At 32.1% G+C, this 26,567-nt stretch overlaps 1 protein-coding gene across 2 annotated transcripts in view; it reads right to left on the bottom strand.

Moving 5' to 3' along the window:
• The window catches only part of LOC143253056 (protein Obscurin-like), a 253,949-nt gene that overhangs the window by 30,536 nt on the left and 196,846 nt on the right, over positions 1-26,567 (bottom strand). The window contains exons 59-73 of one of the 2 annotated variants that reach the window (XM_076506213.1): positions 25,410-25,515; positions 24,498-24,698; positions 15,332-15,470; positions 13,847-14,019; positions 13,431-13,457; positions 12,906-13,058; positions 12,210-12,255; positions 11,919-12,002; positions 11,142-11,359; positions 10,698-10,842; positions 10,271-10,469; positions 9,978-10,129; positions 8,013-8,145; positions 6,815-6,946; positions 5,847-6,011 (exon numbers count right to left, since the gene is read on the bottom strand). In XM_076506213.1, the coding sequence (XP_076362328.1) occupies positions 5,847-6,011; positions 6,815-6,946; positions 8,013-8,145; positions 9,978-10,129; positions 10,271-10,469; positions 10,698-10,842; positions 11,142-11,359; positions 11,919-12,002; positions 12,210-12,255; positions 12,906-13,058; positions 13,431-13,457; positions 13,847-14,019; positions 15,332-15,470; positions 24,498-24,698; positions 25,410-25,515 (2,073 nt within the window). The remainder of the gene's footprint in view (positions 1-5,846; positions 6,012-6,814; positions 6,947-8,012; positions 8,146-9,977; positions 10,130-10,270; positions 10,470-10,697; positions 10,843-11,141; positions 11,360-11,918; positions 12,003-12,209; positions 12,256-12,905; positions 13,059-13,430; positions 13,458-13,846; positions 14,020-15,331; positions 15,471-24,497; positions 24,699-25,409; positions 25,516-26,567) is intronic. The other variant, XM_076506214.1, reaches the window with a different exon arrangement.

The raw sequence follows: 26,567 nt of genomic DNA, 5'->3' as shown, positions 1-26,567 counted from the left end.
GCTACTTGTACAACGTTCCTGAATGTAAAGTAAATGTTATACAAATGTGGTAAAGAATTTTATCCAAATTTTTTTCACTTTCAGGTTACTTTCAGGTTACTTACATCTACTTAGAATAAAACATTTATTTGTTTGTCTTTACAAATGAAAACAAAAATGCACATAATAACACATACACATATGTTGAAATATAACTAAATTTACAAATAATGTACAAATAAGTTGTTAAGACTAAACATGCCGGATGGACAAATAACAGCATATAGATGGCAATGTTTCTTTCTGTCACAGAGTTACACTTTTCAGGAGTTTATATAGTTTTCCTATATAACTCACTCTAAGTACAGACAAAAATGACAATCTTGTTTTCACTTGCATCTAAAGAGTGTCAACATAAAGTTCATAATGAAAGTTTGTGGTAATTAATTTCAGGTATTTTTTTTTAAGTATTTCTCTCTCATATGCTGAATCTTTATTTAAGGAATAATTATTCTATGCAATAGTTAATTCTTTTTCATATTAAAAAAATAATATAGTAACATAAAAGATAAATGTAACCTGTTAATACAATTAATAAGTTTTTCAAGGTTGGTTGATTGGTTGTTTGGTATTTATTGGCACAAAGCAACTAGGCTATCTGTGTTATACAACCAGTAAAAAAAATTAAACATAAAAGTAAAATTATTAAAATATGTAAGAAGAAATCATGTTAAAACAAAGTCCAATTCTTGAATTAAACACTTAAATAAAGTTAAGAAGGCCAATGGCTCTTAAAAATTTAAAAACATAATTGAGGTGGACAATGTCACCATCACCAATGACATTGTTCAACATCAAGGGTGAACCCATGGTAAAAATATTTTTAAAATGGTACTGTCATTCACGGTTGTAACAAGAGTAAAATGTGGGCTATTGTGAATTCAGTGTCACAGCATCAGTTTCAGATAAAAGAAATGATGAGTTAAAAAACTGTGACCAATTTATAGACTAGACAGGACAACTTTCTCCTTCTAATTCTTACAGAAACAAGATGGCCAAAGAATAACAGAGTTTGATCTAGAAAAACTTGTCATCACGTTGCTCACCCCATGTCAATTGGTGACATTGCTTTGTACAGACAGCACAATGATAGCACCAGAGCAAACAGACTTAGCTGTGGTGTCAGCAAGCTTGTTCCTGCAAATACCAATGTGGCCCAGTATCCAGAAGAACTGGATAGAAATAGATGATAAAAGAGAAACAAGCCAGTCAGTTTTCAATACCAACAAGAACAGGGCCAGTAGAGAGCTAAGTGAATCAGTATAAATATAAATAATACATTTCATGTACTGCAAAGCTTCTATGTAATCCAGGGCAAAAGAACTGGCATACAGTTCAGCAGTGAACACAGAAACTGTAGGGGAGATGCTGTGTGCAACCACCAAATCACAACAAACCATGGCAGAGCACACGAGTCACCTGAATTTCAACAATCCATATCAATGGGAATGGAAGAATGGTTCAAAAGATGTTCAACAAATTGAAGATGGTGCTTCCAATTGGGAGTATCTGTCTTCTTTCGATGACTCAAAGAAAGGTCACATTTAGGGATGGTAATAAGCCATGGTGCAATGGGCTGACCAGTGGAGACAGCAACATCATCCTAAAACAGATCCAATTCAGCCAACTGCGTCTGGATAAGAAGGCCAAAAGGGACAATGGCAGACCATCTATTCTGAAAAAGCATGGCCCATGAGGAAGGAAAACACAATCCCAGGAGAGATACTGTGATAAGGATTGAAGTTTTGCTGCATACAATAAGAGAGTTGCAAACAATGGAGATGTAGAGGAGGTTCATAAGACTCAGTGTACAAATTCTGAACTGGAGAAGTGTGGAAAGCCCCTGATAGTGAATAGGGTCCAACATCTTTAAGATAGTCCAGTCTCTATTGAATAAGGATACAATAACTTTTTAGCACAGAACATTAATCCACTTCCCAAGAGGTGGAAGAGAGGACATGGAGGATTTTCAGTCCAGTTGTACACTTGACACATAGCTGTTTGACGTGTGGAATGAAAGTCAGGTTAAGTCGAATATAAGCCACAAGAACTTTGCATAAGGGACCACAGGAACCACAACCTCACCAAGATGAAGCTCAGGATCAGAATGAATAACTCGTTGGTTCCAAATGTGCATGCAAACAGTATTAGAGAGATAAAAGGTAAAACTATTTGCTGTGGTCTACTTCAGTAAATGACTGAGGGCAGTCTGTAGCTGCTGCTCAATAAACTTCATACTTAACGACTGACACAGGATGTGGAAGTTGTCAAAGTTGAGACCATTTGCAAATGTAGGGGGGAGTTATCCTGAGGGACTCAAAGTCAGTGGTAAAGAATGGAAAAGTGTTGAATCTACATGATCTTGGAATTGCCAGCCCATTAAAAAATGTTTAATAAAAATGGGCAACTGGTTACACAATCCATATGAGTGTAGGTCTTGTAGGACGTCATACCTCTACCTAGTATCATAAGCCTTCTCAAGGTCAAAAACTACAGGAACAAGATATTGCTTGAGAAAGGCTTCCTTCATTTACGTTTCAAGTTGAATCAGGTGGTCCACAGTAGAGCACTATCATCATACCCCACACTGGGTGGGTGAGAGAAGGTTGTTTGATTCGAGGAACCAAACAAGAGAAACATTAACCATCCTGATGAAACTTTGTAGAATGGATGGCAACTGCCTGTTGTGGAGACACAAGTAGGGACTGACCTGAAGACGAAAGGCGGAAGACTTTTGAAATGCTATCCTCTACATGTATCTCCACAACAGGCAGTTGATGTCCATTCTACAAAGATTTATCATGACTACTCTGCCTAAACAATTTATCAAAGAATTAACCATCCTCTCTAAGATCTTACAAAGACAGCTTGTCAAAGCAATCAGATGGTAGTTTGAAGGAATCTTGGGATCCTTCCCAGGCTTAGAAAAAGGGAGGACAATAGCATGGTGCCAAGCATCAGAAAAAACATTCTTCTGCCAGATCCAGTCAAAAAAATCAGAAGAATAGCAAGAGAGGCAGGAGAGAGATGGTGCAGCATCTCATAGTGAATATCATCAGGTCCAACTGATGTAATGCCACAATAATGAAGAGCAAGCTTGAGTTTCACCAGTGTAAAGGGGCAATTATGTTCATGGAGATGATCAGCCTGAAAGGAAAGAGGTGATGGCTCTGTCTGAATCTTGATGGTTAAGAAGATGGGGGATGAGGCAGAAGTGTTAGATGCATGAGAAAAGCTTACACTGAGAGTATAGGCGATGCTCTGGGCATCAGCAACTTCCTGGCATTGGAGAGCAAGATAAAAAAGGGGGCAGAAGTGTACTGTCCACTGACCTTCCAAATCTTGTTTCATATGACATTGGAACTGGTGGTAAAAGAGATGCTAGTTGTGAACTTAATCCAAGATTCCTTCTGGCTTTGATGTCTTACCTGCCAAGCATATGCACTGGTCCATTGAAAAGTGATGTGGTTTGAAAATATGAATATCTACAAAAGGTTTCCTAGGCCTGTTTCTAAGCCTTCTGTGCCACGTAGCAGGCAGGATTCCAACATAAACGAGAATACTGTGGAAAAGATTTTAGGAATATATTGAGCAGTTGCTTGGAGAATACAGTCAGTCAGTTACTGCTTCTACTCAGTTGCCTACTGATGGTTTACAGACAATGCAGGACCAAGTTCCAAGAGAGCAGTGAAAGAGGGGCAGTTGGCCTGACCCATCTTTCACCATGTCATGTGGGTCTGGTGGCAACGACCACAGTCAGTCTCCCTCAATATGATAGGAAAATGATCACTGCCCCATGGATTATTGTCAACCCCCAAAAGAAATGTAAGTAAAGAGGAGCAGATAGAGAGATGAATAGCAGTAGAAGACTGACTAGGTGCAGGAAAATAAGTATAAGAACCAGTATTGATGAGAGAAAGGTTATAATCCGAGAGTACATGCTTTACAGAACAACCCCTTCCAACAATATCAGCACCATCCCAGAGGGGATTAAGTTCATTAAAGTCCTCTAGGATTAAATAGGGAGACAGCAACTATTCAATGAGAGCATCAAAGTCTGACTGATCATAGGTCTCCTCAAGAGACAGGTAGAAAGAACAAATAGTGATGGTACAACCCAAGGAAAGATGGATAGCTACAGCCTCCAAAGGTGTATAGAGTGGCAGAGATAGGGTGGGCACATGCTGATCAACCAGCAGTGCCACTCTATGCATCAGTCCATCACACAACATGCCATTTTTATACAAAGAAAGTTGTTGAAAGGTGACTTTGTCAGCAGGTTTCAGAAATGTTTCCTGTAAAGAAAGACACATAGGATGGTAAGAATCAATTAGTGCTTTGATGTCATCCAAATTAGAACTGAAACCTCAACAATTCCACCGTAGTAAAATGGACATTTTTACTTACGTGAAGGAAATTTGGATGAAGAGCACTTCTTTTTTTGACCACGCCATTTTTCTTTATTAGAAGGTCTATTGACCTCCATGGATCCTGTCCTGGGTGGAGTGGGCAGGTCTCTATTAGTAGATGAAGATTCCAGTGACTGACAGCATGAATGAATAATTGTTCTCTATCTTTGGGTGGAAGAAGAAGATGGACCTGAGGAAATGCCAGAAGTCAGAGCCAAAGGAAGTGGATCCAGGGAGCCACTGGAAGAAATGGTGGAGATGGAGATAGGTGTTAATGTTGACTTGTCAATTCTCTTAACCATGGAGGGCAAAAGCTTCTTCACGTGGTTTGAAAATGACTCTGTCGGAGACATGGAGAGATAGATCTGTCTGCACTCCCACAGATCACTTGTAGACATCATGGTCCTTGCCACCACAATGAGCATATGTCAAGGAACCATGACATGATGTTATCAAGTGACTGAACCACTTACACTGGAAACATCTGAGAGGGTTCAGAATATGTGGCTGCACCTTGCAATTTTGATAAGCAGCCTTTATGGTGGTAGGTGAACGTGGTGATGTAAAAATCAAAATTAGAATATTAGTTGGCATCATAATTCCATCTTTGTGAGTGGAAATACACCTCACCACAGAAACTCATTGGGTGGAGAAACCAGTGAGGATCTCTGACTTTGGGATGTTCTTCTAATCCCTCTCAACAATAACTCCTTGTGTCGAATTCAAAGTAGCATGGGAAATAACCACAACGGGTATATTCCCAATGGCCTCCATATGTAAGAGTGATGTCAAAATATGCAAAGGTGAAAATGTAATACTACAGAACATGTTCTATTATTGGAAATGTTATTATATGCTAATTATAAAATATACTACCCTTTTTCTGTTTGTTTGAGTTTATTGTATGACAACAGACACATTCAATAGTAATGATTTAATTACACTTTGAACCTGAATGTAGGGAAAGTTATTCATTATTGAGTCTGTATCTTACTGGCATTGAGTATTCCATTATTCAATGTGGTCATATCAGTAATTAACATACTTGTGGAAAAAAAATTAATATATGAATGTTTCCTCTGCACACTTGGGACTGGTCATATGGGAAGCATACATTTTCTGTTTCATGTTTATGCAGTGCTTCTTTATGTGTACTGTACATTGTTCTGATAGTACTCTTTTTTTTTTCCTAATCATGTTGTAATAATGCCCATATTTAAGGAATTATTAGCAAGTATTAACATAACTATAAGACTTGTTAAAATACCTTTATATAAATCCCTTTAGTGGCTATCAATGTGTAATGACAAATTTATTAATTAAACTATCTATTGTTAGTTTTTTGGTGACAAATATGTCTGTCAAAGAAGTTACATTCAATAACAAATGTGAACTTACCTAATGCTAAAGTGCTGGTTTGTTCTGAGGGTAAGCTACTTTCACTCCAACCAAACCTGTTCTTAGCAGTAATGCGGAAATGGTATGTGGTTGAACAAGAAAGGTCACGAACAACATAAAATTCATGATCTATTCTATCAGACACTTTGATCCATGTAGTTTCACCTAGGTATAAAAAATAACAACATATTTTAATGCATATTTAACAAATATAATTATTGTAAGTCATAATTTTCCTATACTGAAAATGTATTTCCGAAAGGTATTTACCTCCATTAACATAAAAATCTGTTTTTGTTCAGTGCTGCCTTCTATATTAAAAAAAACAACCGTTTTTGTACATGCTATAAGCTTTTTATATTCCCTTCATTGGAATTGGCTCATTCCAATGTATTTCTCAATGTATCATCATGATAAACTCTCTACCAATAAGAGTGTGACATACTCTCATGATGTGTGACTCCCTGTATCTAATTTTTCCTTATTATCACTTCATGTTTTGACAGACAATGAAAGCACCTGTTCTCAATGGGAAGTATAAGAGGAGGAAAGAACCTATTGGAAATATATTTTCAGTACAGGAAATTCAAAATCCAGCCACTGGGAGTCAACATTCACTTGGAGGTAGGATGAGAAATTCCAGTCAAAGGGGTGAACTGCAATTTTGAGGGTTCTTTCACATTTATATGTACTTCATATTGGAAGATACCACATTATCCACACCAGAAGTACACCACTGCCCTACTCTCAAACTCAGGAGGTAATGTACTTTATTGTAAAACTTGTTTCAAATGAAATATTTACATATCACCAGTACTTTGCAACTTTCAAAAAGTTTTGTAGCATTTCTACTTCATAACAAGCAAGCAAATTTTTCTAAAGACAAGTGCTTCACAATACTGTAAAGATATTCAATAGATATGTTCACAACAGAATAAATGTTTTCTTCACTAATATTTCAAGCTTACCAGGCTGCTTGTATTCCAGACAGTAACACAAAGTCGGAGAATTTCCCTCATTCTTTGGAGAATACCAGACCAAAAGTATCTCTGTATCAGATGACTGCTCCACATCTGGGGCATCTGGTCTACCAGGTACACCTGCAGTAAGTTCAAGTATGTCCTTTAGATCATGAAAACCAGTAAGTCTACTTTGGATGACAGTTTCTTAAAGATGGAAAATAAAAGACAATTGAAATGTTTTAATTTTAGGTGGTTGTATTTCATAGGCACACTAGTGTCAAACCCATAAATAAATAAAGTGGAGTGGAATGACATTACTATATAAATGTCTGTTATGTTTTAGGATATAACTTATGAAATGAAATGCACTGTTTAAAAAACCTTAATTGCATATTAATATTAGCTGTTATAAAAATGTTAAAGATTTTTGCTTCTTTAGCTGCAACTTACACTCATTTTTCAGGTCTTGTAATTGAATATTCTGTTGTCAACAGTAATACAAAGGTTAATCAGATTCAACACTATTATATAAAGACGTTAAAATACACTGTACTAGCTTTCAAAGCATTTAGAAAGTTAGCAAAGAACACAAGTTAATGATTTTTTACATTTATATTGCTCTTTGTGATGAGTAATTAACTATGTGAACAGATTACATTAATTATTGAATCCACTGGAAAACATAGTATGCTAAACTATTTGTGTCAAGTTGCTTATAGATATATAAATCTGTTGGTTATAGGATCCCAATAACATATGATCCACAAAGAAACAAGGACACAAAAATAAAATTAACACTGCAATTAATCTTACTAGTTACTGCAAGGTTCCCCTGTATGTTTTACAAAGCTTATGAGTGATTTCACTCACCTACTCTATCAACTCTTTGTAATAGTTGTTTGGACTTATCAGCAGTGAATTGAATAAAAATAATTTAGTAATTTCAGCGTTAAGAAAATTAATTATGACATACAATCGTTAAGAAACTTAAACTAAATTGATAGAATAACAGCTAAAAGTTTATTTTATACAGATGAATAAGGGAAACAGAAAGAAATTCTGTTTCTATTATACTACATTAAAACTCTAACACAGCAGTTTGAAAAATAAGTTACACACTTGTTTAATGAGACAAGAAAATATATTTACATAATAGCATTTATGTTTTAACGTAATGTTGTTTTTACCACTGAAAAAATATTACCTCCAATTTTTAACCTAGCTCTACATGTTACTGATCCAAGGAGGTTCCGAGCAATACATTTGTACACTCCCACATCATAAACTTTCCCCGGCTTCAGGTGAAGCTCACATCGCCCATCAGGCATCTTCTTTGACTGGAAAAATATATAAATTAACTCTGTTACATGAAATTGATAAAAAATAATTCTTATAATATACATTTATGTTACTTTTTACAACATGCCAGAGTTTATGTTCTGATTTTTTAAAAACAAACTTTACCTTAGGTGGTTCTTTAACATGGAAGATTTTAAGTTTTAGATTTTATCCAAATTGTTCTTGGGTTGTTCTGTATAATGTCTTGATATCTTTCAGTTATGTATAGGTTTTCAGAAATTATCTAGTGAAAGTGATTCAAAACTTAGTCAATATTGTAACCAGAATTAGTTTATTTCCTACTTTAATGCTTCTAGAAGCTTGAACACTTGTACAGTGTTGTAAGCTTTATTACAAATGATGTTCATAGCTCTCTAACAATACTAGAAATAATGTAAAACTAACTCACTTGCACAAAACAATGCAATAAGCATGATGGCTAACACAAATCCAAATACACTGACTAATTCACCCACTAACTAGAAACAAATATTTTATTGATGCTTCATTGTTTCACTTCAAGTTCACTTTGCTATTTGTTATCTGTCCCTCAACTATCCTCTCTATGCTTTACTGACCTGATATTTATAATCTTTCTTCATTCTACATATATTTTACAAAATATCTTATTCATTAACATTACAGAATATTTTGTGACTAATGTGATGTGCCATCTAACTAACATCTAAACTATAATGTTAAAAATACAGTTACAAAAATAATGCAGTGAATTTTCAACCAATTTAATAATATTAGGTTTCTCTTTATAAAATAACAGATTTAACTTAAGTTTAGGATGTTATTTATTTGTCATACAACTTTCCTTTTTCGTAATTTATAGGCTATATTATAAATATTTGAATTACAAAATTCAACACATGCTAACTGAAAATAGCTTTAAGCAAATTTACAGTGTGTAAAAACAATATGATTTTATGTAAATAGTTTCTACAATATGTGCTAAATTGAAAATCATAGCCCATCATACAACATATTCTGAAAAGTTTGTAAAATACTTACTAAAAAAAAGACAAAAATACTTAGTTATAAGTGAACACAAAAGAAAATTAAAACCCATAGTGATGAGACTACACTAACTCAACAGTGGGGTATTTTGTCATTGATACTTTTAGTGTCTATCTTCATTTTATCTCACAAGATTTAACCAGTTTAAGTTACTTAGATTAGTCCTAAACCTATAAACTATGCCAACACTATAAAATGAACTATGTAACATAAATGTACTTATGGTTTAAAAATTTATTCTAAACTCAAAAATATACCAATCATTTATCAATTAGTTCCATTGAAAATAGTTGAGCAAACTGTGAATATTCTTAAAATATTGTTTATGTACTTGTAATAATGAAAATTTAATAACATTTCTATGAGCATTAAATAAAATCACAAGCTATTTTTATTAGTGAATTTGTAGGTTAACAATAGCTCCTGGTGAAGCTGTATTAGTGAAATATTGAGCTAATAAAGTTATTTTCTGGAGATATAGGTCATGATTTTATTTAGATTTATAAAAATGTCTCAAAATAAACTCTAGTCTGCACTAAACAAAGCCAAGAATGAAAATTGTGTTAAAATTACAAAAACGATTAAAATTCCCACACAAATGTATAATAGCTGCCTATATGGAGAATTCTACAAGTGTTCTGCAACTTTTTTTTAGAAACATTTGACACTAGTGTATGTAAGTTTAGACTCTATCTGATTCTCCTGAACAACAGTAAATAGCAAATTAATGTGAAGTTCTCATGAACTTACTTTGCTTAGTTTGATTTTAAAAATATAAAAATCTCATTGCTAACCTAATACATACCATTATACGACCACTTTCTATTAAAATGCCATCATTTCTAAACCAAGTGTACGAAGGAGCTGGTTCTCCAATAGCATAACAACTGAAAACAACTTCATCATTCTCTTGTATCACAACATCTTTGATCTTCTCACGAAAATAAGGCTCCATACCTAAAATTAATTTTGTCATTAACATCTCAATGAAAGTTCACACTACTAAAATATTACCAAACAATTAAGATTTCTCAAATTAATTTACAGGAATAAATTTTCTACTATCTAAGTTCCAATATCACAACATATTAAACTTACCAATTAAAGTTTCTCGAGTTTTGCCTTTGTCTTTCCATGCCTCATTCTTCAAAGTTTCTATTTGTTCACGTGCATAACCAAGTGAGCCTAACTCATGATGGAGACGCATTGGTTTTGTTCTTGTGGCTACTCCTTTCTTTTCATCATCCATTTCTTCATCCCAAACATCAAGGAACCTTCGGCGTTCTCTTACAGCAACCTGAAAATATTAAAAAAGTTATGTGGCGATTTTTAACTTCTAAACATCTAAAATGTGACAAGTATTGGCACTATTGTAATTTATAGGATAGGTATTAAAAAAAAATTAAAAGTGAAGCTTACTTGAATAGTAGAATCTGGAAAATTCATTCTCAAAATTTAATCCAAAATATTCGTTATGTTTTTCAAAATTAGAATAAAATTAAAATACAAGTTACTGATCCCTTACATTAGTATCTCCCCAGTGTGATTCCTTGAGACTGGCAGCCAAGCTAGGACTGTGATGAGCACCTACCCGAAGATATTGTCTCACCCTGAGTGGGAAATCAGTATCTCGATACTGGAGCAAGTAAGTGTCTGGACCATTCTGGTAGCTTTAAATATAAAACAACATTAACATTTACACTTATTTATATAAAGCTATTCAAGGTATGTGAGCTAAGTTAAAATAGTTTTGATACACACTTATTATTTTTATATATTTAATATCAATAGAATATAACAAAAATCTTTATATCTGACCTCTTAATTGAATATTAAAACTGAAAAGATAGTGCATACTTACCAATAGCGGGGAAAATAATATAAAATTTTATTCTGATCAGTCAGAATTGAATAATCTTGTATCTACATTTGAAAGTTAAAAAACAAATGGATAGGAAATGTAACTTACTGACTTTCAGATCTCACATCAATGGGTTCTCGGCTGATCTTCTGCTGAAAAGTGTCATCAAATACTGCTGGTTTAACAGGAGTTCTGTTAAGTTCTGGTTCAGGACTACTTGGTGGTGTGTATAGCTCATCAGGTGGATAGATCATTTTACTTGGGTGTGTATAACAAGACTCCAGAGGTCGGCGCCGGTAAAATCGTTTACATGAAGCATTTGCATACTGCAATTTCAATTAAGTTAAAACAATGGTTTAAATCACAAAAAAAGATTAATTTAAAGTATGATGAGCAAAATTCTAGTTTTCCATTCTTTAATTTATCTTAAATATGGAAAATGTTTAGGAACACAAATTTAAAATTAATTTACAGGTCTGATGTTTTGAAGTTATTTTAACCCCTAAAAAAATACACACCAAAAATTACAAAAATGCAACTTTGAATTTTAGTGGCATATAGTGGCAATGTTTGTTTGTCCTAACAATGAAAACTGATTTAAAATAAACACTAATTATTAGTATTTTCTACACCATCACATAAACAGTTTGACTCTATCAATCAGAATGTAAGAACATTTTTTAAGTTTAAAAGTCTTATTTCTTAAATATTTCTGAAAATTGAAAATGTATTAACAATTACAAGTAATATTAAAGATGATTTCAAACTAGCTTAGAAATATTGCATATACTGTAACTCTACAAGTTCAATTTATCAAGACCTCATAATTACATCATAATATTGCATAAAATCTTTCTTCTTGTGTTATGTAAATCTTATGCTTACCCAGTTTTTCCACTTTTTGTAGTACTCATGTAGCCTGTCTATTACATTCAGTGGTTGTTCCTCTCTCTGAACTGTATCTGCAAACTAACAAGTTCTTTAGGTAAATGGTGCTCAAAATTTTACTGCAAGATTGATTTTTATGTTTGTATTAATTTAAATTGATAAATATCACAACTTAAAGATGGTAAAATAAAAACACTGTACTTCTTCTTACATCTAATGCTGTATTTAACACATCTGTTGGTAAACTTTAATCAAAAACTTTAAATTAGTTCAATTTCTGTAACTCACCTTTAACCAAGGATGTTCTAATGCTGTTTTTACATCTATACGTCCACTGAAGAAACAAAGTATTATGTTATTTCAACTTAGTATCATAATAAGTTATGCCTCAGATTACTTATATAATTTAACTTCACTTGATAAAGTATTATATGAAAACAAAAAAATAAACAATAATTTTTTGATTTCGATATGTAACACAAAATTTCAAGAGTAATAAAGCCATCTTACATAAACAAATAATGGTAATATTATGACTGAATCACAAACTACATGGTGATTTAGTAATTTGTTTTCCCATTTGATTTTGATAAATATATATTAAAGATATGATTACAAATCTAACGAATTAAGGAAAGTAATATGAAAGGTTCTTTTGTTGTTTTATATGTGAGTAATGAGTGTTATACTGGCAGAGGCCAATGCCTCGAATATTATAAACTAAGAAACAATGCTAGTATTTTAAATAACTATCAGTATTAGGACACCAAGAAATGTGTTATATCCCAAACCTCACAAAAAATACTAATATTGTGTAAAGTGACTGTATTATAAGAATACAGTGGAAATCTAGTATTGGTAAACATTTACTGTTGGCTACATACTTTAAATATAAAACTCATTTCTGGTTATCATAAATTGTACTTGCTAGTTTTTCACATTAAAAGAATTAAATATACTTAAGCTGCAAAAATAAGATCAAACCTTGGAGAAAACACCAAAAGTCTTGAGATGAAATCTCTAGCATCGTCAGACACTGCAGCAAATGCATCTTCGAAGAAAGTAATCTTACCAGTTTGTACTCGTTTTAATGTTTCCCGATCATTCTCTCCCAGAAATGGTGAAATACCACTAAGCCTAAATAGCAAATACAATTTAAACTTTAAAAGTACTTGCAGTTCTTCATGTTTTATAAAAAAATTATAATAATTCAGTGAGCAGGTAATAAACAGCTTTTACTCCAATTCAACTTTCATCGTAGCTAATAACTAGTTAAACAGAATTGAAATATTAAAATGCATCCAGTTTATCCTGACTACTGCTACAGTAAAATCTGAAAACTTTGCATTAGATATAGTCTGGAGTGGATTGAAATCCAGTTCATATTCTATTCATAGAATATCTCATCAACATCAAGAGTCTCAAAGGGTATAAAATATTGAAGACATTTGTTTAACATTAATGGTTTAGTAGAAAATAATAAGCAGTTGAATGAAAATCAATACTTACAGCAAGTATGTAATTACACCAATACTCCTGGAAAAGAAATAAATATATATATCCTTGTGTATAAAGAAAGCTAGTTTACTTGCATAGATATCTTTTTATCATGGAGAAAACAATACTATTAATTTTGGAATGATAATTTAATGTAGTATGAAAGTAAAATTTGCATAAAAATAACTTTATAGTTATCAAACAAATGATTCAGTTTTTTTCTCATATATATAATTTTAGTTCTAAACATTAATTTAATAATGCAATACACACATAAAATGTATAATCTGGAAAAGTGTTATGAATTTTATAGCTGATTAGATATTTGTCTTGAATCTCCATACCTAGTCAGTATGACCACCTACAATTGTGTTCATGAAACTTATATCTTAAATATTAAATTAAAATTACTTCAGAAATACACTAACCACATGTCTGCAGCTAAAGTTGTTGGTTCTTTATTAACAATCTCAGGAGCAACAAACTCTGGATGGCCATAGTCCAAAAAGTTTTCCTTTTCACGATGAAGATGTTGAGCTAGTCCAAAATCCCCAAGTTTAATTATATCACCATTGACTCGTGTTACAAGAATATCCCCTATCTGAGAAAAAAAATACTATACTTAACATCCAACACAATTTATAAATTTCATGCTAAAATATAATAACATTTCTGCTATTCTAGGCAAATACTACATACCTTACTATCCTGTAGCATATATTAACCTCTATAAAGTACTAAGCTTTAATCTGGTATATACATATCCAGCTGAGGTCATGTACTAAATTCAATCCAAGGTATTACTTTTAGTTTGTCTCGTCAAGGAACTTAAATGCTGTTTTATGAGTTGGATTGGTTGCATTATTCCTACTTTACCTTGTACATGGAGGACAGTATATTACAGTCACATAGAACATACTTTTTCATCTTGATGTGTCCTTTTACAAATAGCTTAGTTATAGAAATGTGTAACATGAATATTATTTGTTGCTTTTTAACTAGTTTTGGTTTGGAAACTATAAACACCAAGATGTGGTCATTTCTCTGTTCTATTTAAATGAATTTAATTTATTTCATGTTATATTTTATTCAGTCTCTAGTATTTTTAACAGTTCTGCCATTCCAACAATCACCTGTGCCCTACAGTTTACCATCTCCAAAACAGTTTCACTTTTATTTTTGTTTTCAACACACTGTCTCATGTCTTTCATTTGATCTGTAACATATGTGCTTATTGTATTCCAGGCAGTCTGAAGAGCACTAGATTGTGTGTAATATGCCATCAGCAATGGATATGACAAAGAGTGTTGTTGCAATACTATTATTATACAATCTTCCAGTTTTTGGAAATCTCTAAGGGAATAGTCCAAGAATATTGTTTAAAAACTTCAATAGGCCTAATAGTAATGTTTTATGACAAGTGCTATTATATAAAATCATGCTTTTCCAGTTTAAGAAAGGCATTCACACCATTACAATTGTTGTTGTAACAAATATTTTATATAAATAATGCTGTCACTGCTACTGTGTTTGTTGTATATCAGCTGGTCTGAAGAGCTCTGGAATGAGTAAAATGCTTCATCAACAAGGGGTATTACAGAATACATTGTTGTTAGAATACTATTCTTATACATTCTTCTAGTTCTTGAAAATGCCTAAGGGCTATATAAAAAATGCAGTGTTTAAACATATAATAGGCCTAATATTAAAGGTGTTCATACCATAACTATTATTAAAATACAGGTATTACCGAAAACAAAACCACACAAGAATGAGAGAAAAATGAATAATAATTTTGTGCTGAGTTGGCAACCATTACTAACTGTAAATGTCAAGTTATTGTATTAGATATAAAATATTAATGAAGAAATACTAAGGTCAACTAATTCTGTAAATACCAACAATACACTCACTGTAAGGCCAAGATGGGCAATATTCTTGCTATGCATGTGTTCCAATCCTTCTAAGACTTGACGAATGTAGTGAGCTACCTCTTTTTCTGTGAGTTTTCCACGCTTCAGTATGTTGTCTAACAATTCACCACCTCCACAACTGGAAAGTTTCAAGTGAAGGAAACTTGATAACAAAGTAACTGACAGCATGATATAACATTTACAGAACAAACATTTTGTTCCTTAATTTAATAACAAGGTAATGTAGTGATGTAAAGAAGGGAAGCCCCAGTAATCATAGCATGCCTCTCAATGTTTGGTCTAAAGAAATTTACTTCATCTGTACTTACTGCAAGTATTTCATCATCTCCAGATTTCTGTTTCTTTCTCTTGACGGTTACTGCATGATGTCATTTATAGAACATTAAAATAGTGTGTATTTTAAGTAATGAGTAACTGTCTGGCTAACTTCAAACAATGAATTTCCATTTACAATGATATAAAAGTAATACAAATAATAGCAGGAGTGTTTCTGAGAGCACAATGGCACAACAAGCCTGTTAGGTAAAATACTTGGAAGAATGTTCATTAGATGAAATTTCTATGAGATTATTCCTCAAAATGAGTAGAGGTAAGACTTAAAGGGCAATGATGGCAAGGTTTTTTTTAAAAGCTTTGAGATAACCAAATTTTTTAGTGTTCTCCTTGTTCTTGGTGTGAAGGAAAAGATATGTGGATTTGGTACAGTTAAAGATTTTAAAAACTTTTGACAAGGTATTACACAAAAGATTAGCTAAGAAAATCACACTGGTATAGAATGAGAATAATCTAGTTAATTGAAGCATAGGGTCATTGGATAGAAAAATAAAAATGTTGTTAATAATGAAGTCTTGTCAGACTGGACCATTTTTAATCGTGGAGTATATCATGATCATGACTGTGCCATTTATATTTACATTAATGGTTTAAAAGAGGCATAATTAGCAAGTTGTAGCTGCATTGAGGATATCACAGAAGGAGGTGAATCAATTGGAAAACTGGACAAGTATTTGGAATATGATCTTTAATTATATTAAGTACAATGCATTGCATTTAGGTTATCATAATTTGGATCACCATTTAAAACAGACCAGAACTAACATAAAAGTGTGACTGAAAAAACTATCTTGATATGTTTGTGGATATTGTACTCAAGTTACTGAAACTGTCCTGTGTTGCTAGTATTAACGCTGATAGAATTTTATAGAGTATTTTTAGACATACTGATTACAAGAGACAAGAGGTAGTTATCTCTTTAAACAAAGTATATGTTATAGGCCTTAGGTAGAATACTGTGTACAAGCATGGCTTTGATGGTACCAGAGCCAAAGGACTTAGCCGTGGTGTCAGTGAGCTCATTCTTGCAAATGCCGAAGTGGCCAAGCATCCAGGAAACTGGATACAAATAGAAGATAAAGAAAAATGAGCCAGTCACTTTTAAATACCAATGAGAATAGACTGAAAACTAATGCTAAGCAATTCCAAGACCAGTAGAGAGCTACGAGAGTTGGCATAAATAGTACAATCTTTGTACTGCATAGCAGGGCAAGAGGAATGGCATACAAATTGGCAGCAAACACACAAAATGTTGAGGGGATTCTGTGAGCAACCATCATGTCACAACATACTGTGGCAGATCCCACAGAGTCACCTGATTTTAAAACCATCCATACAAATCAGATTGGATTAATGGTTCAAAAGATATTCAGTACTTCTGATTGGGAGTATTTGCCTTTCTCAGATGACTAAAAGAAAGGCTGCATGTGGGGATGGTAATAAGCCATGGAAGGATGGGTTGATCAATGGAAACAGCAACTTCATTGAGTGACACACCCAAATCAGTTAGCTATGCCTGGATAAGACCAAAGAGAAGAATGGCAGACTGTCTATTCTGAAAGAGTATAGCCCACTAAGGAAGGAAGACACAACCTCAGATAGAATTCTTTGGTAAGTGTTGAAAGCTACAAACAGTAGAGGGTCTCAGTGAAAACATTCTGGAACTGAGAAGTGTGGAAAACCCTCCTGCAGAGCCAAAGTCCCAGATGGTGAATGGAGTCCAGCATCTTCAAGGCGGAGGTCCTGGGAGAACCACAGACCTAGTCCAGTTTGGAGAAAATGAAGGCACAAAAGATACTAAACATAGAACATTGATCTACTCCCAAAGAGGTTGTAATGGATTTACTGTTATACATTTATTTTAATATCTATGTTTCTTTCAGTTTAATATATATTTAGAAATGTATGTAACTTATATTGTCAAACATATATTGTACAAGTCTTGCCTGTTCTCTAAATTTGTAGAAGATTCTCGAGTGTAAGAATCAATAATAGATGTTTTACATATCTTTGAATATTTTTGTCACATGAATTCTCTAGAATCCTGCCTAATCAGTATAAAATGTAGTTATTGCAAGACACTGGGAGACAGAATGTATTGCTAGTTTGCTATAGTCCATACACTATAAACCTTAGAATTCAAGACCAAAGTGGTGTGTTGGGGTTGAATCCTTCAACCAACAGGATCCTCTCATCCTCTTCATAGATCACCATGCATGGCAAACATATGGGTGGAAGTGCAGGTCCTAGAGGAGGTAAACGTAAAACACAAAACCTTCTCTGGGAGAACCCCTCACCATGTACAGGCATCCACATGGAGTGGGTAACCCAACCAATAAGTTATTTTTCTCTTCTCTGTTGTTACAATACAGTTGAGAAACACACCACAGAAACCATCAGTCCTCACATTTTCCAATGTCTTTTGTCACATAAGCCTGTTCATGTTAATATTAATTTAACTGTAAAAATAAAGATGTACTAATCAGAAAGATATGATTTTGAGAAAAAATAAAGATCTTCATCCACTACTTTACAGAAGCATAGTTTCATAGAATAATCCAAAGACAAGGATGTAGTGTCCCATTTTACTTGCACATTACTTGGTTCTCACAGTGATATAAAATAATAGATTTCCACATATGAGATTCTGCAAGTTGAAGCAAACAAAAAAATACACAACAATGCAAACTGGGAGTACAGAAGAAAGAAACATTTTGCTCTCACCATTAACCAAGATCAACAAGAATGGTATACTGAAGGACAACCTAGCCACAATGTAAAACTTAAAAAACAACAACAAAATAACACAGAATATTTAAACCCTTATTTTGTATTGACATTTTCTGTGGCAAGCATAGCAGAAATCAGAGGACATAATAGGAAATTTATTTTAGAACTGGTTATACTTCCCAAAGCTGAATCAGCAGAATTTAGTGTTTAAAGTGAAATACCCCATCTTGCTTGCTTGGTGTGATCCTCAATATGCAGTAACTAAAGTTAGAGCTTACACAACTCCCAATAACACTTCCAAAGAGTCTAGAGATGCCAAAATTTACACAGTTAACTGCTGATGGAGGCACTGATCTGGCGATGCACAGCTTGTCTGTTTGTGTGCAGTATATTGATAGCTACAGCCTGTGTTAAGTTTCTAGATTTCAAAGGATTAAAATCTAAAAAAACGGGATGACTTTTTCATACGAATAAAATTTAGTAACAACTCTACAACAATCTGAAAGTGCTTTTAATTTAAATCTGTCACAGTGTGAATAATGTTTCTGTCATGTCCAGATCAGCATAAACTGTACAGGAATACAAAAAATAACAACAACAACAAAAAAAAAGCAGTTGTTTTACCTGTCTTATCATCCTTCCAAATGTTATCATATGTGCTTATGTAGTTATAGATAAGTTATATATAATTTATATTTAATATTAATTATGCACAAAAACATGCAGCTAATTGCTTATTTTTATGCAATTCTTAATCTCTTCATCTGCTGCTCATTAGCTTTCAAGTTCTTTAACTCACTTAACTGATGCCCTTATAATCATCAATGGGTTTTATAAAAAATGTTTCTGAAAGCACAGAAAGCAACTAGAAAATAGCCATTTTCCTCAGTAAAATGTGAAACTTCAGAAAGAGGTTTTGTAGTACTGTCAACAAAACACTAGTTTCATAATTTGAGATCTAAGAAGTATTTTCCATAAATTGAAGAGGTATAGCAGACTTATAAAAGAAGTAGCTCAGTAATGCCATATTTTACCTTTTGGTTACTTTCTCTGAAATATTCAGTCAAACTGTACCACCCAATGTCCAGTATATTTCAGTATTCTGGTGTAGATATAAAACACAGATAATTCACCTTGTACATGGGCACATCTAGCTTTTAGTACAGAAATTATTAGTTATCTAATTTTAAGAAAGTGTTCAATGACAAAGAAACATTAAACCAGTAGGTGGATATACAAATGCAAGTGAACAGAGATGAAAGAGAAAGCTTCACAATACTTTGAAAAGTTTTGTAACTAATCCTCTGTCTACATTGTGGCTCAGAGTTACAAAACATCAGTTTATTATGTTTTAAAATATGTTTGCTAAATCATGTATTATCCAGTACTAGACAGGATGACAGAGGAAGATTAATTCATGTTTTAATAATTCTATCGTTTTCCCATTAATTTAGATTATTGTAGCTGTCCATTTTGAGTCCAATACTCTTGTTTCAAAGCTCAATATAATGAGGCAGATAGTACATTATAAAGAAAGAAGCCTTCAGTGGGCTAAAACCAATAATAGAGTTTTACACCATACTATAAGTTATTCAACTTGCATTTCTTCCAATATCCCAGGAGAATTTTATCTTTATATCACTTCACATCTCCATTTCTACCTTACAAAAATACAAAGCTGAAAAGAATCTTTTCACTGGTGACACTTGAAAATAATTTTAGTTACCACAACCTAGAACTTGAAAATCTCCACGTAATGCAGATTTCCAATGTAGTATTTAAATTATTTTGTGTTTTAATGCCTATGTTCTAGTTCCATGTTATTCAGTATTAGACTTTTCACCTAAGATTCTTAGAAAATACAGTATTTATATCTTAAGTGAGTTGTTGTTTACCTTTAATTTTCAATAAAACATGTATAAAACTGAAATACATCTTTGACAGTATCTTACTTCAACTATTACAAACATTTCAAATATGATCAACATCACCAATATTCCCTGTCTATGGGAAGGTCAAAGTGCACATGTTATGACCTTTCTAACAGAGCTACATATAAATTAAACAACTTTATTATCAATGAATGTTAAATACTTGGTATCAACAGATAGTGTATATTTCAAATTTTTAATATTTTGAAATTTTAATTCATTAATTTCAAAAGTAAATATTTAAATAAATCTTCAGTTTTTACTTTTATTTATGAATAATATCATATGACATTTTTTTCATGTAATTGCCCATAATAGAATTTCTTTCCATGGTTATATTATTTTCTATGTTTCCAGAGACTTACACAGTTACACATTACATATCCTGATACTAAAATGAAAACTCACAGCATTTTTTTTGTGAAATTCACATGCCATACTCCTCCTAGCACATGATGTTTTTAAAAAAATGTGAATCATATTCTCTGATATTTGATACTGTATTATTTATAACCAATAGAAAGAGAAGACTTTGATGAGGTTAGCTTGTTTTTGAAATTGGTTTTCAGTTACCTTGCATCAACACCAGTTTCTTGTTCCCAAGATCACCTTGACTAGGTAAGGAAATTATTTTAATGCACATATAGCTTAGTCAGAAAGTAAATTAAATTGCAATTATTTAGGGCATTTGTTTTACATGTTCACATTTTGTGTTATAAATTGTATATTTAAAATAAATAAAAACTGCACAAAAATGGGGTTAAATTTCACTGACATCTCAAGAACGACCATAAATGAGAACTAAATTTCATTTCATATGTTTCTGTTATGAAAGTAATTAAAATGTAAAAACTAAGTGAATAAAATTTACACAGAAAAATACAGGCATGTCTCACAGGTACAGCATATTACAATTTGAATTATCTTGGTAGTAAGTAACTTAATGCTGTGTTTATGAAAACCTTCCCCACTGTGATAATTTTTTTGATGCTAATCTAAGTAACATTAAAGCTCTAAATGTGAAAGACCAGGAGATTTAAATCATATTAGCATCGGGTGTAAGACTAATAGTGTGTACTTAATTGTTTGTAAACTATGTAGTTATTTTAGAAAGTAAAAAGTGGTGTTTAAATTTATTTCATATTTTTCTGTGGTATTTACAAAGAAAGTAAAATGTATTGAACCCATATATAATGTTCGTTTTTTCAGTTGTTAAACATAAAGCTACACAAGGGGGTGTCTGTGTTCTGTCCACTTGTGGTATCAAAACCTGGTTTCTAGCATCGTAAGTCTGCAGACATAGTGTTGTGCCACTGGGGCTAGGGTAGAGAAAACAACAGGAAAAACTTTTAATATTCAGTTGGCAGGTCCTAGAGGTTATGAAATTTGTAATATAAGACGAAAAAGAAATTTTAATGGTAATATTAATATCATCTTACACTCAGTCTATTAAGACTGATTCAAACTATGACTTCATAAATTTAGAAACAAATCTTTATTACAAATGCTTAATTTCGAAATATCTTATTTTTTACATACAGTAAACTTGTAATATTTTCTAAAAGCCTGCTAAATTTCATGAAGATAAACTTATTACATTAAATGTTACATGTAGTTTCCTGGTTACATAATCATTGCAAGGTTTATCAGAATGATGAAGCCTATATACAGAGGATTAATTGTTTTAGACTACCCCATTGATTGGGAAATAGCCCACTGAAATCCATAAATTGCATAATCTTACACTGGTTTGGTTTGAAATTTGCACAAAGCTAAACAAGGACTATCTGTGCTAGTCAATTCTAATTTAGCAGTGTAAGGCTAGAGGAAAGGCAGTTAGTCATCACCTCCCGTCACCAGCTCTTGGGCTAATCTTTACCCAATGAATAGTAGGATTGACCATGACAATAAAATGCTCCAACATTGAACTATATTAATTTTAACAGAAAACACAGTGTTAGCTATGTGAACTATATTAATTCTCTCTGCACTGGCATTCTCTACCATGCAAGTCATAAGGTTTTTAGAGGCTTAATTAAAAATTTAATTACACTACTTATGATTATGTTATACTAAAGAGAATAGAATAAATCATAGCTAATAATTCATATTTTAATAGTATATAAATTATATGTTTGTAATCTTATAAGGCAATATTTTACAAAATCCTGAATTTCCCTAGAGTGAGAAATGTGACATATTTGCTCTAGACATCCCCTCTTCACTCTTTTATTCACAAATCTTCCAATAAGTATGAAACTTAATGTAAATTAATCACTATAAAATTGTCATTGTTCAGACAAACCATAATTTTTATAGCCTCCAATCTTGTTTGGTTACCGAACCATCAGATAAAAATCAGACCCTTCTTGCCATACCAGCTTGTCACATCCTTTCTTTCAGGATTTGTCAAGTCAAAATTTGCATCTATCAAATGACGTATTATTTTTTCTGTACAGAAAAATGTTAATTTCTCTTTCAGTACAAGCTTCCTTCCCATGGAAAACATATCAAATAGCTTGGATAAATTTGTAACCACACTTGTTGCATAGTTATGAAGCCAGAAAAATTGCATTAGTTATGGGACATTGTTTGCTTTTATGCATTTTATTATTCCATGTTCTTTCGATGGATTATTTAAGTGCACTTTTACCTTAATATAAAAAGTAAGGTAACTGATAGTGGACAGCAAATAAATAGAAGGCCTGGGTATGTACTTTATTTCTTGTTTTCCATGTGTATTCTTTGTCTATTATTGATGTTTTGGTTACTGAGTACCAGGATTTCTTTCAAGGTTTTGTCATGTCTGTAAGAACTAATGGGTGAGTTCCTGAAAATGGATTTAGAGGTTGGGTTTTCAGTAAATATTGTGCAAATGTTTTATATAATAGCTTTGGTATTATTATTTGTCTGATGACATATTAGCACAAGTAAAATATGATTGGTGTGTTCTTTTTTTATTTTTAGTAAAGGGTTTGTTCCAGAATATATGAATAAGAAAATCAGGATAGTCTCTTTAAAGAAGAAAGTTTTCATATTTTGTTTTTTCATTTGGAATCATTATTGTCACAACAGGGTTTGCACAGCTGTAAAAATTGTATGATACTGATGTTTTGTTACTGTATGGATGAGAAAATGCAAAACGTACAATACATACCAGTGTTCAAATGATTATCCTGCTCTATAAGATAATTTTGAGAAAGGACATTAAGTCCTAAAGAATTATGGAAAGAGGGTATATGGTGAAGAAAAGGTTTCTCAATCTGATTTTGATATGAATGCAATTTCTAGTATGTCCATAAATGCTCATTTATATGGTCATGCTATCTGTTTTTTTAATGTCTCTTATTGGGCAAAACATTTCAGTTGTCAGTTTACTTTTGCATAATTTATATTTGTGAACAGGTACTCAACAAATACAGATAGATGATAGAATAACACTTATTCACACTATCGTCCATCTTTATTTCCAGTTGAACAATGGATAATTTTATACTAAACTTATGCTTTTCCTTCTCATTTTGTGACTGGACAGAATTAGGATTCTTATTTACATAAATTATATCTTGTACTGCATATTGGAAACTACTGTGATTATGGTCAATTAAAATATTATTTAAACAGTTTTTGTCCTTGCTGAAATGAAATATCTAAACCCTACATTCTGCTATGTGGCAATGCTAAAACAAATTCACATGTTGTAATTGTATGAATTACAATGCTGAATTAACATTAACAAGTGGACCACTGATTGTTTGATTTGGCCAGACAAATCTTCATTTGTATTAAGGTTAAAACTGGTTTGCCCCTGCCATAGTGACTTCCATTCTTTAAGTCACAAGTGTCTCCAAATGATTTTGAAGGAAAATGTAAATAGTTTGAAACTTTTTATACTTAATGAAACCATCAACAACTTATAGAAATGTTCCTACAATTTCTGTTTTATCTTTAAGATATAGAAGTCTTTGAAATCTATAGTGAATCATACAGTTCCTAAATTTCAAACATGTTGTGTTACTTATCTACAACTAACCTTATATATAACTGCTGAGTAATGATAAAAGAAAATATTCAAATAATTCTCATACAACAGGTAACATTGTCTTGAGTCTAAATACATGGCAATCACTATAACTACTAAGAAAGGATACAGATCAGTAACAAGAGTAAGTGAGGATTTGGTTTCAAAAGCATCAAATAACTGCACCAATCTTGGATGACATAACTGATTCATTATGTCAAGTTCAGCATCCATGAAGTCTCGTAGCTTCCCTTTACCATGCATCATTTTGGCAGCATAACTATTTCCTGAAATCCGTTCTACTGTATGGTACACAATACCTTGTGTTCCTCTTCAGAATAAAGAACAATAGTGAGTTCATTTGTTTATCAAACTAAATGAAGAATTCACCACAGCTAATAATGATTATGGATTATTATTTGATCCATTTTATATTCATAATTATTTATATGAATATGTTTTACCTCCCTTAACATTACAAATTTATTAATTCTACATTTAAACACATACAGTGAAATTATTCTTTTATATCATGACACCATTTAATTTGCTACTTATTTTCCACAGAAGCTTGATTTTATAATATTAGTTCTTAACATTATTGACTAACAAATAACTGCTTTTATTGTTATTCTGTAACTAACATTTAAAATGTTCATTATTTGAGATTTTCAAATATATAAATACATTATTTAAATATATTTTAGAATGTCTTATATCTCCAAAACAAACTTGTAAATAATGTATTTATATATTTGAAATCTCAAATAATGAACATTTTAAATGTTAGTTAAAGAATAACAATAAAAGCAGTTATTTGTTAGTCAATAATGTTAAGAACTAATATAAATACATTATTTAAACATATTTTAGAATGTCTTATATCTCCAAAACAAACTTGTAAATAATGTATACTTATTACAGAAAACTTGAGTTATATATAGATCCTTCACATTCATATATTATTCAAAAATTAATTTCCAAAGCAACCAAGAATGCTCATTATATAAAAGAAGCAAGAAATTAGAAAGAACATAGTTACCTGCCAAGTTCATCTCCAATATCGTAATAGTCCTCAAATGGCTTAATCTTTGGTTTCACACTATGAGGATGAGCATATGTTAGAGCATTATAGTCTGCTTCTGCTTCTGAAAACCAGTCATAAAGACATTCATTCCAATTAGATATATTCCTACTAACTAAAATATAGTATTAAATTAACAGAAATTATAAACAAAACACTATCACTTAAGATTCTGAAATCACTCAATTTCAAAAGTATAAAATAGACCTCACTTTCTGAACAAAATATTAGCACAAAGAATAAGAAAATAGTTTAGCACTTTTTGTACTGTTCTCAGTCCTTCACAGTTTTCTGAGAATAAACTTCTCATAAAGGTTAGATGGTACTACATTTTCAGTTTTTTAAAATATTTTTTTCCATTTGCATCATTTGTTCATTTGTGTTGATATCCTGTATGTATATCATCAATGTTTATGTGCATCACAATATTATGGTGTGTGTGTGTTTGTTTGTGAATGTGGTATGCATTCTCTTTACATATGGTGTGTACACACTGTGGTTGTCCATGTGTGATTGTACATATGATGGCACACATTTTATACTATGCCTTGCAATTTTGTATGTGGTTTGTTTTTCATCTAAGGACACTTCTGATATACTTTTCAAGACTTATTATTTGGTTGTTAAAGGTGTATATGATGTAATGTGAGTTGTTGTGTGTGTATATATACTAACAAATCCAGATGAAATTGATACAATGCTAGTTCAACAAAAGTGATCACCTTAAGCTCAACAAAATAATTGATATATCAAATAGTTCACCTGTAGTGTATGACTGCCCATCCACAAAAGCTGATTGATTCAGCCTTGTAGTCAGAGTTCATCTTTAAAATGTTTGTAAAACTTTCAGTTCAAATAATTTTTAACAATGAGAAACTGGAAACACTTTCCATCCAGTGTTTATATACATAGAAAATGGTTGTGACAGTTTAAAGTAGCTGAAGATTCTCACACTTCATATTAAATGTTTTATAAAGGCAAACCTGTGTTAATTTACAATACTTATTATTCTTTCTTTACAAAAGAGTGTACCTTGTCTTCTAGCCTAAACAGTGAAGTTTCTCTCAAGGTTCACCCTATGTTGGTAAATCCCATACTACCTGTGTTTTGTCACAC

This window comes from Tachypleus tridentatus, chromosome 6 (genome assembly GCF_004210375.1).
Source record: "Tachypleus tridentatus isolate NWPU-2018 chromosome 6, ASM421037v1, whole genome shotgun sequence".
In the NCBI taxonomy this organism is placed as follows: domain Eukaryota; kingdom Metazoa; phylum Arthropoda; class Merostomata; order Xiphosura; family Limulidae; genus Tachypleus; species Tachypleus tridentatus.
Note: the sequence above shows the minus strand (reverse complement) of the source record. Positions and strands in the feature narration are given on the sequence as shown.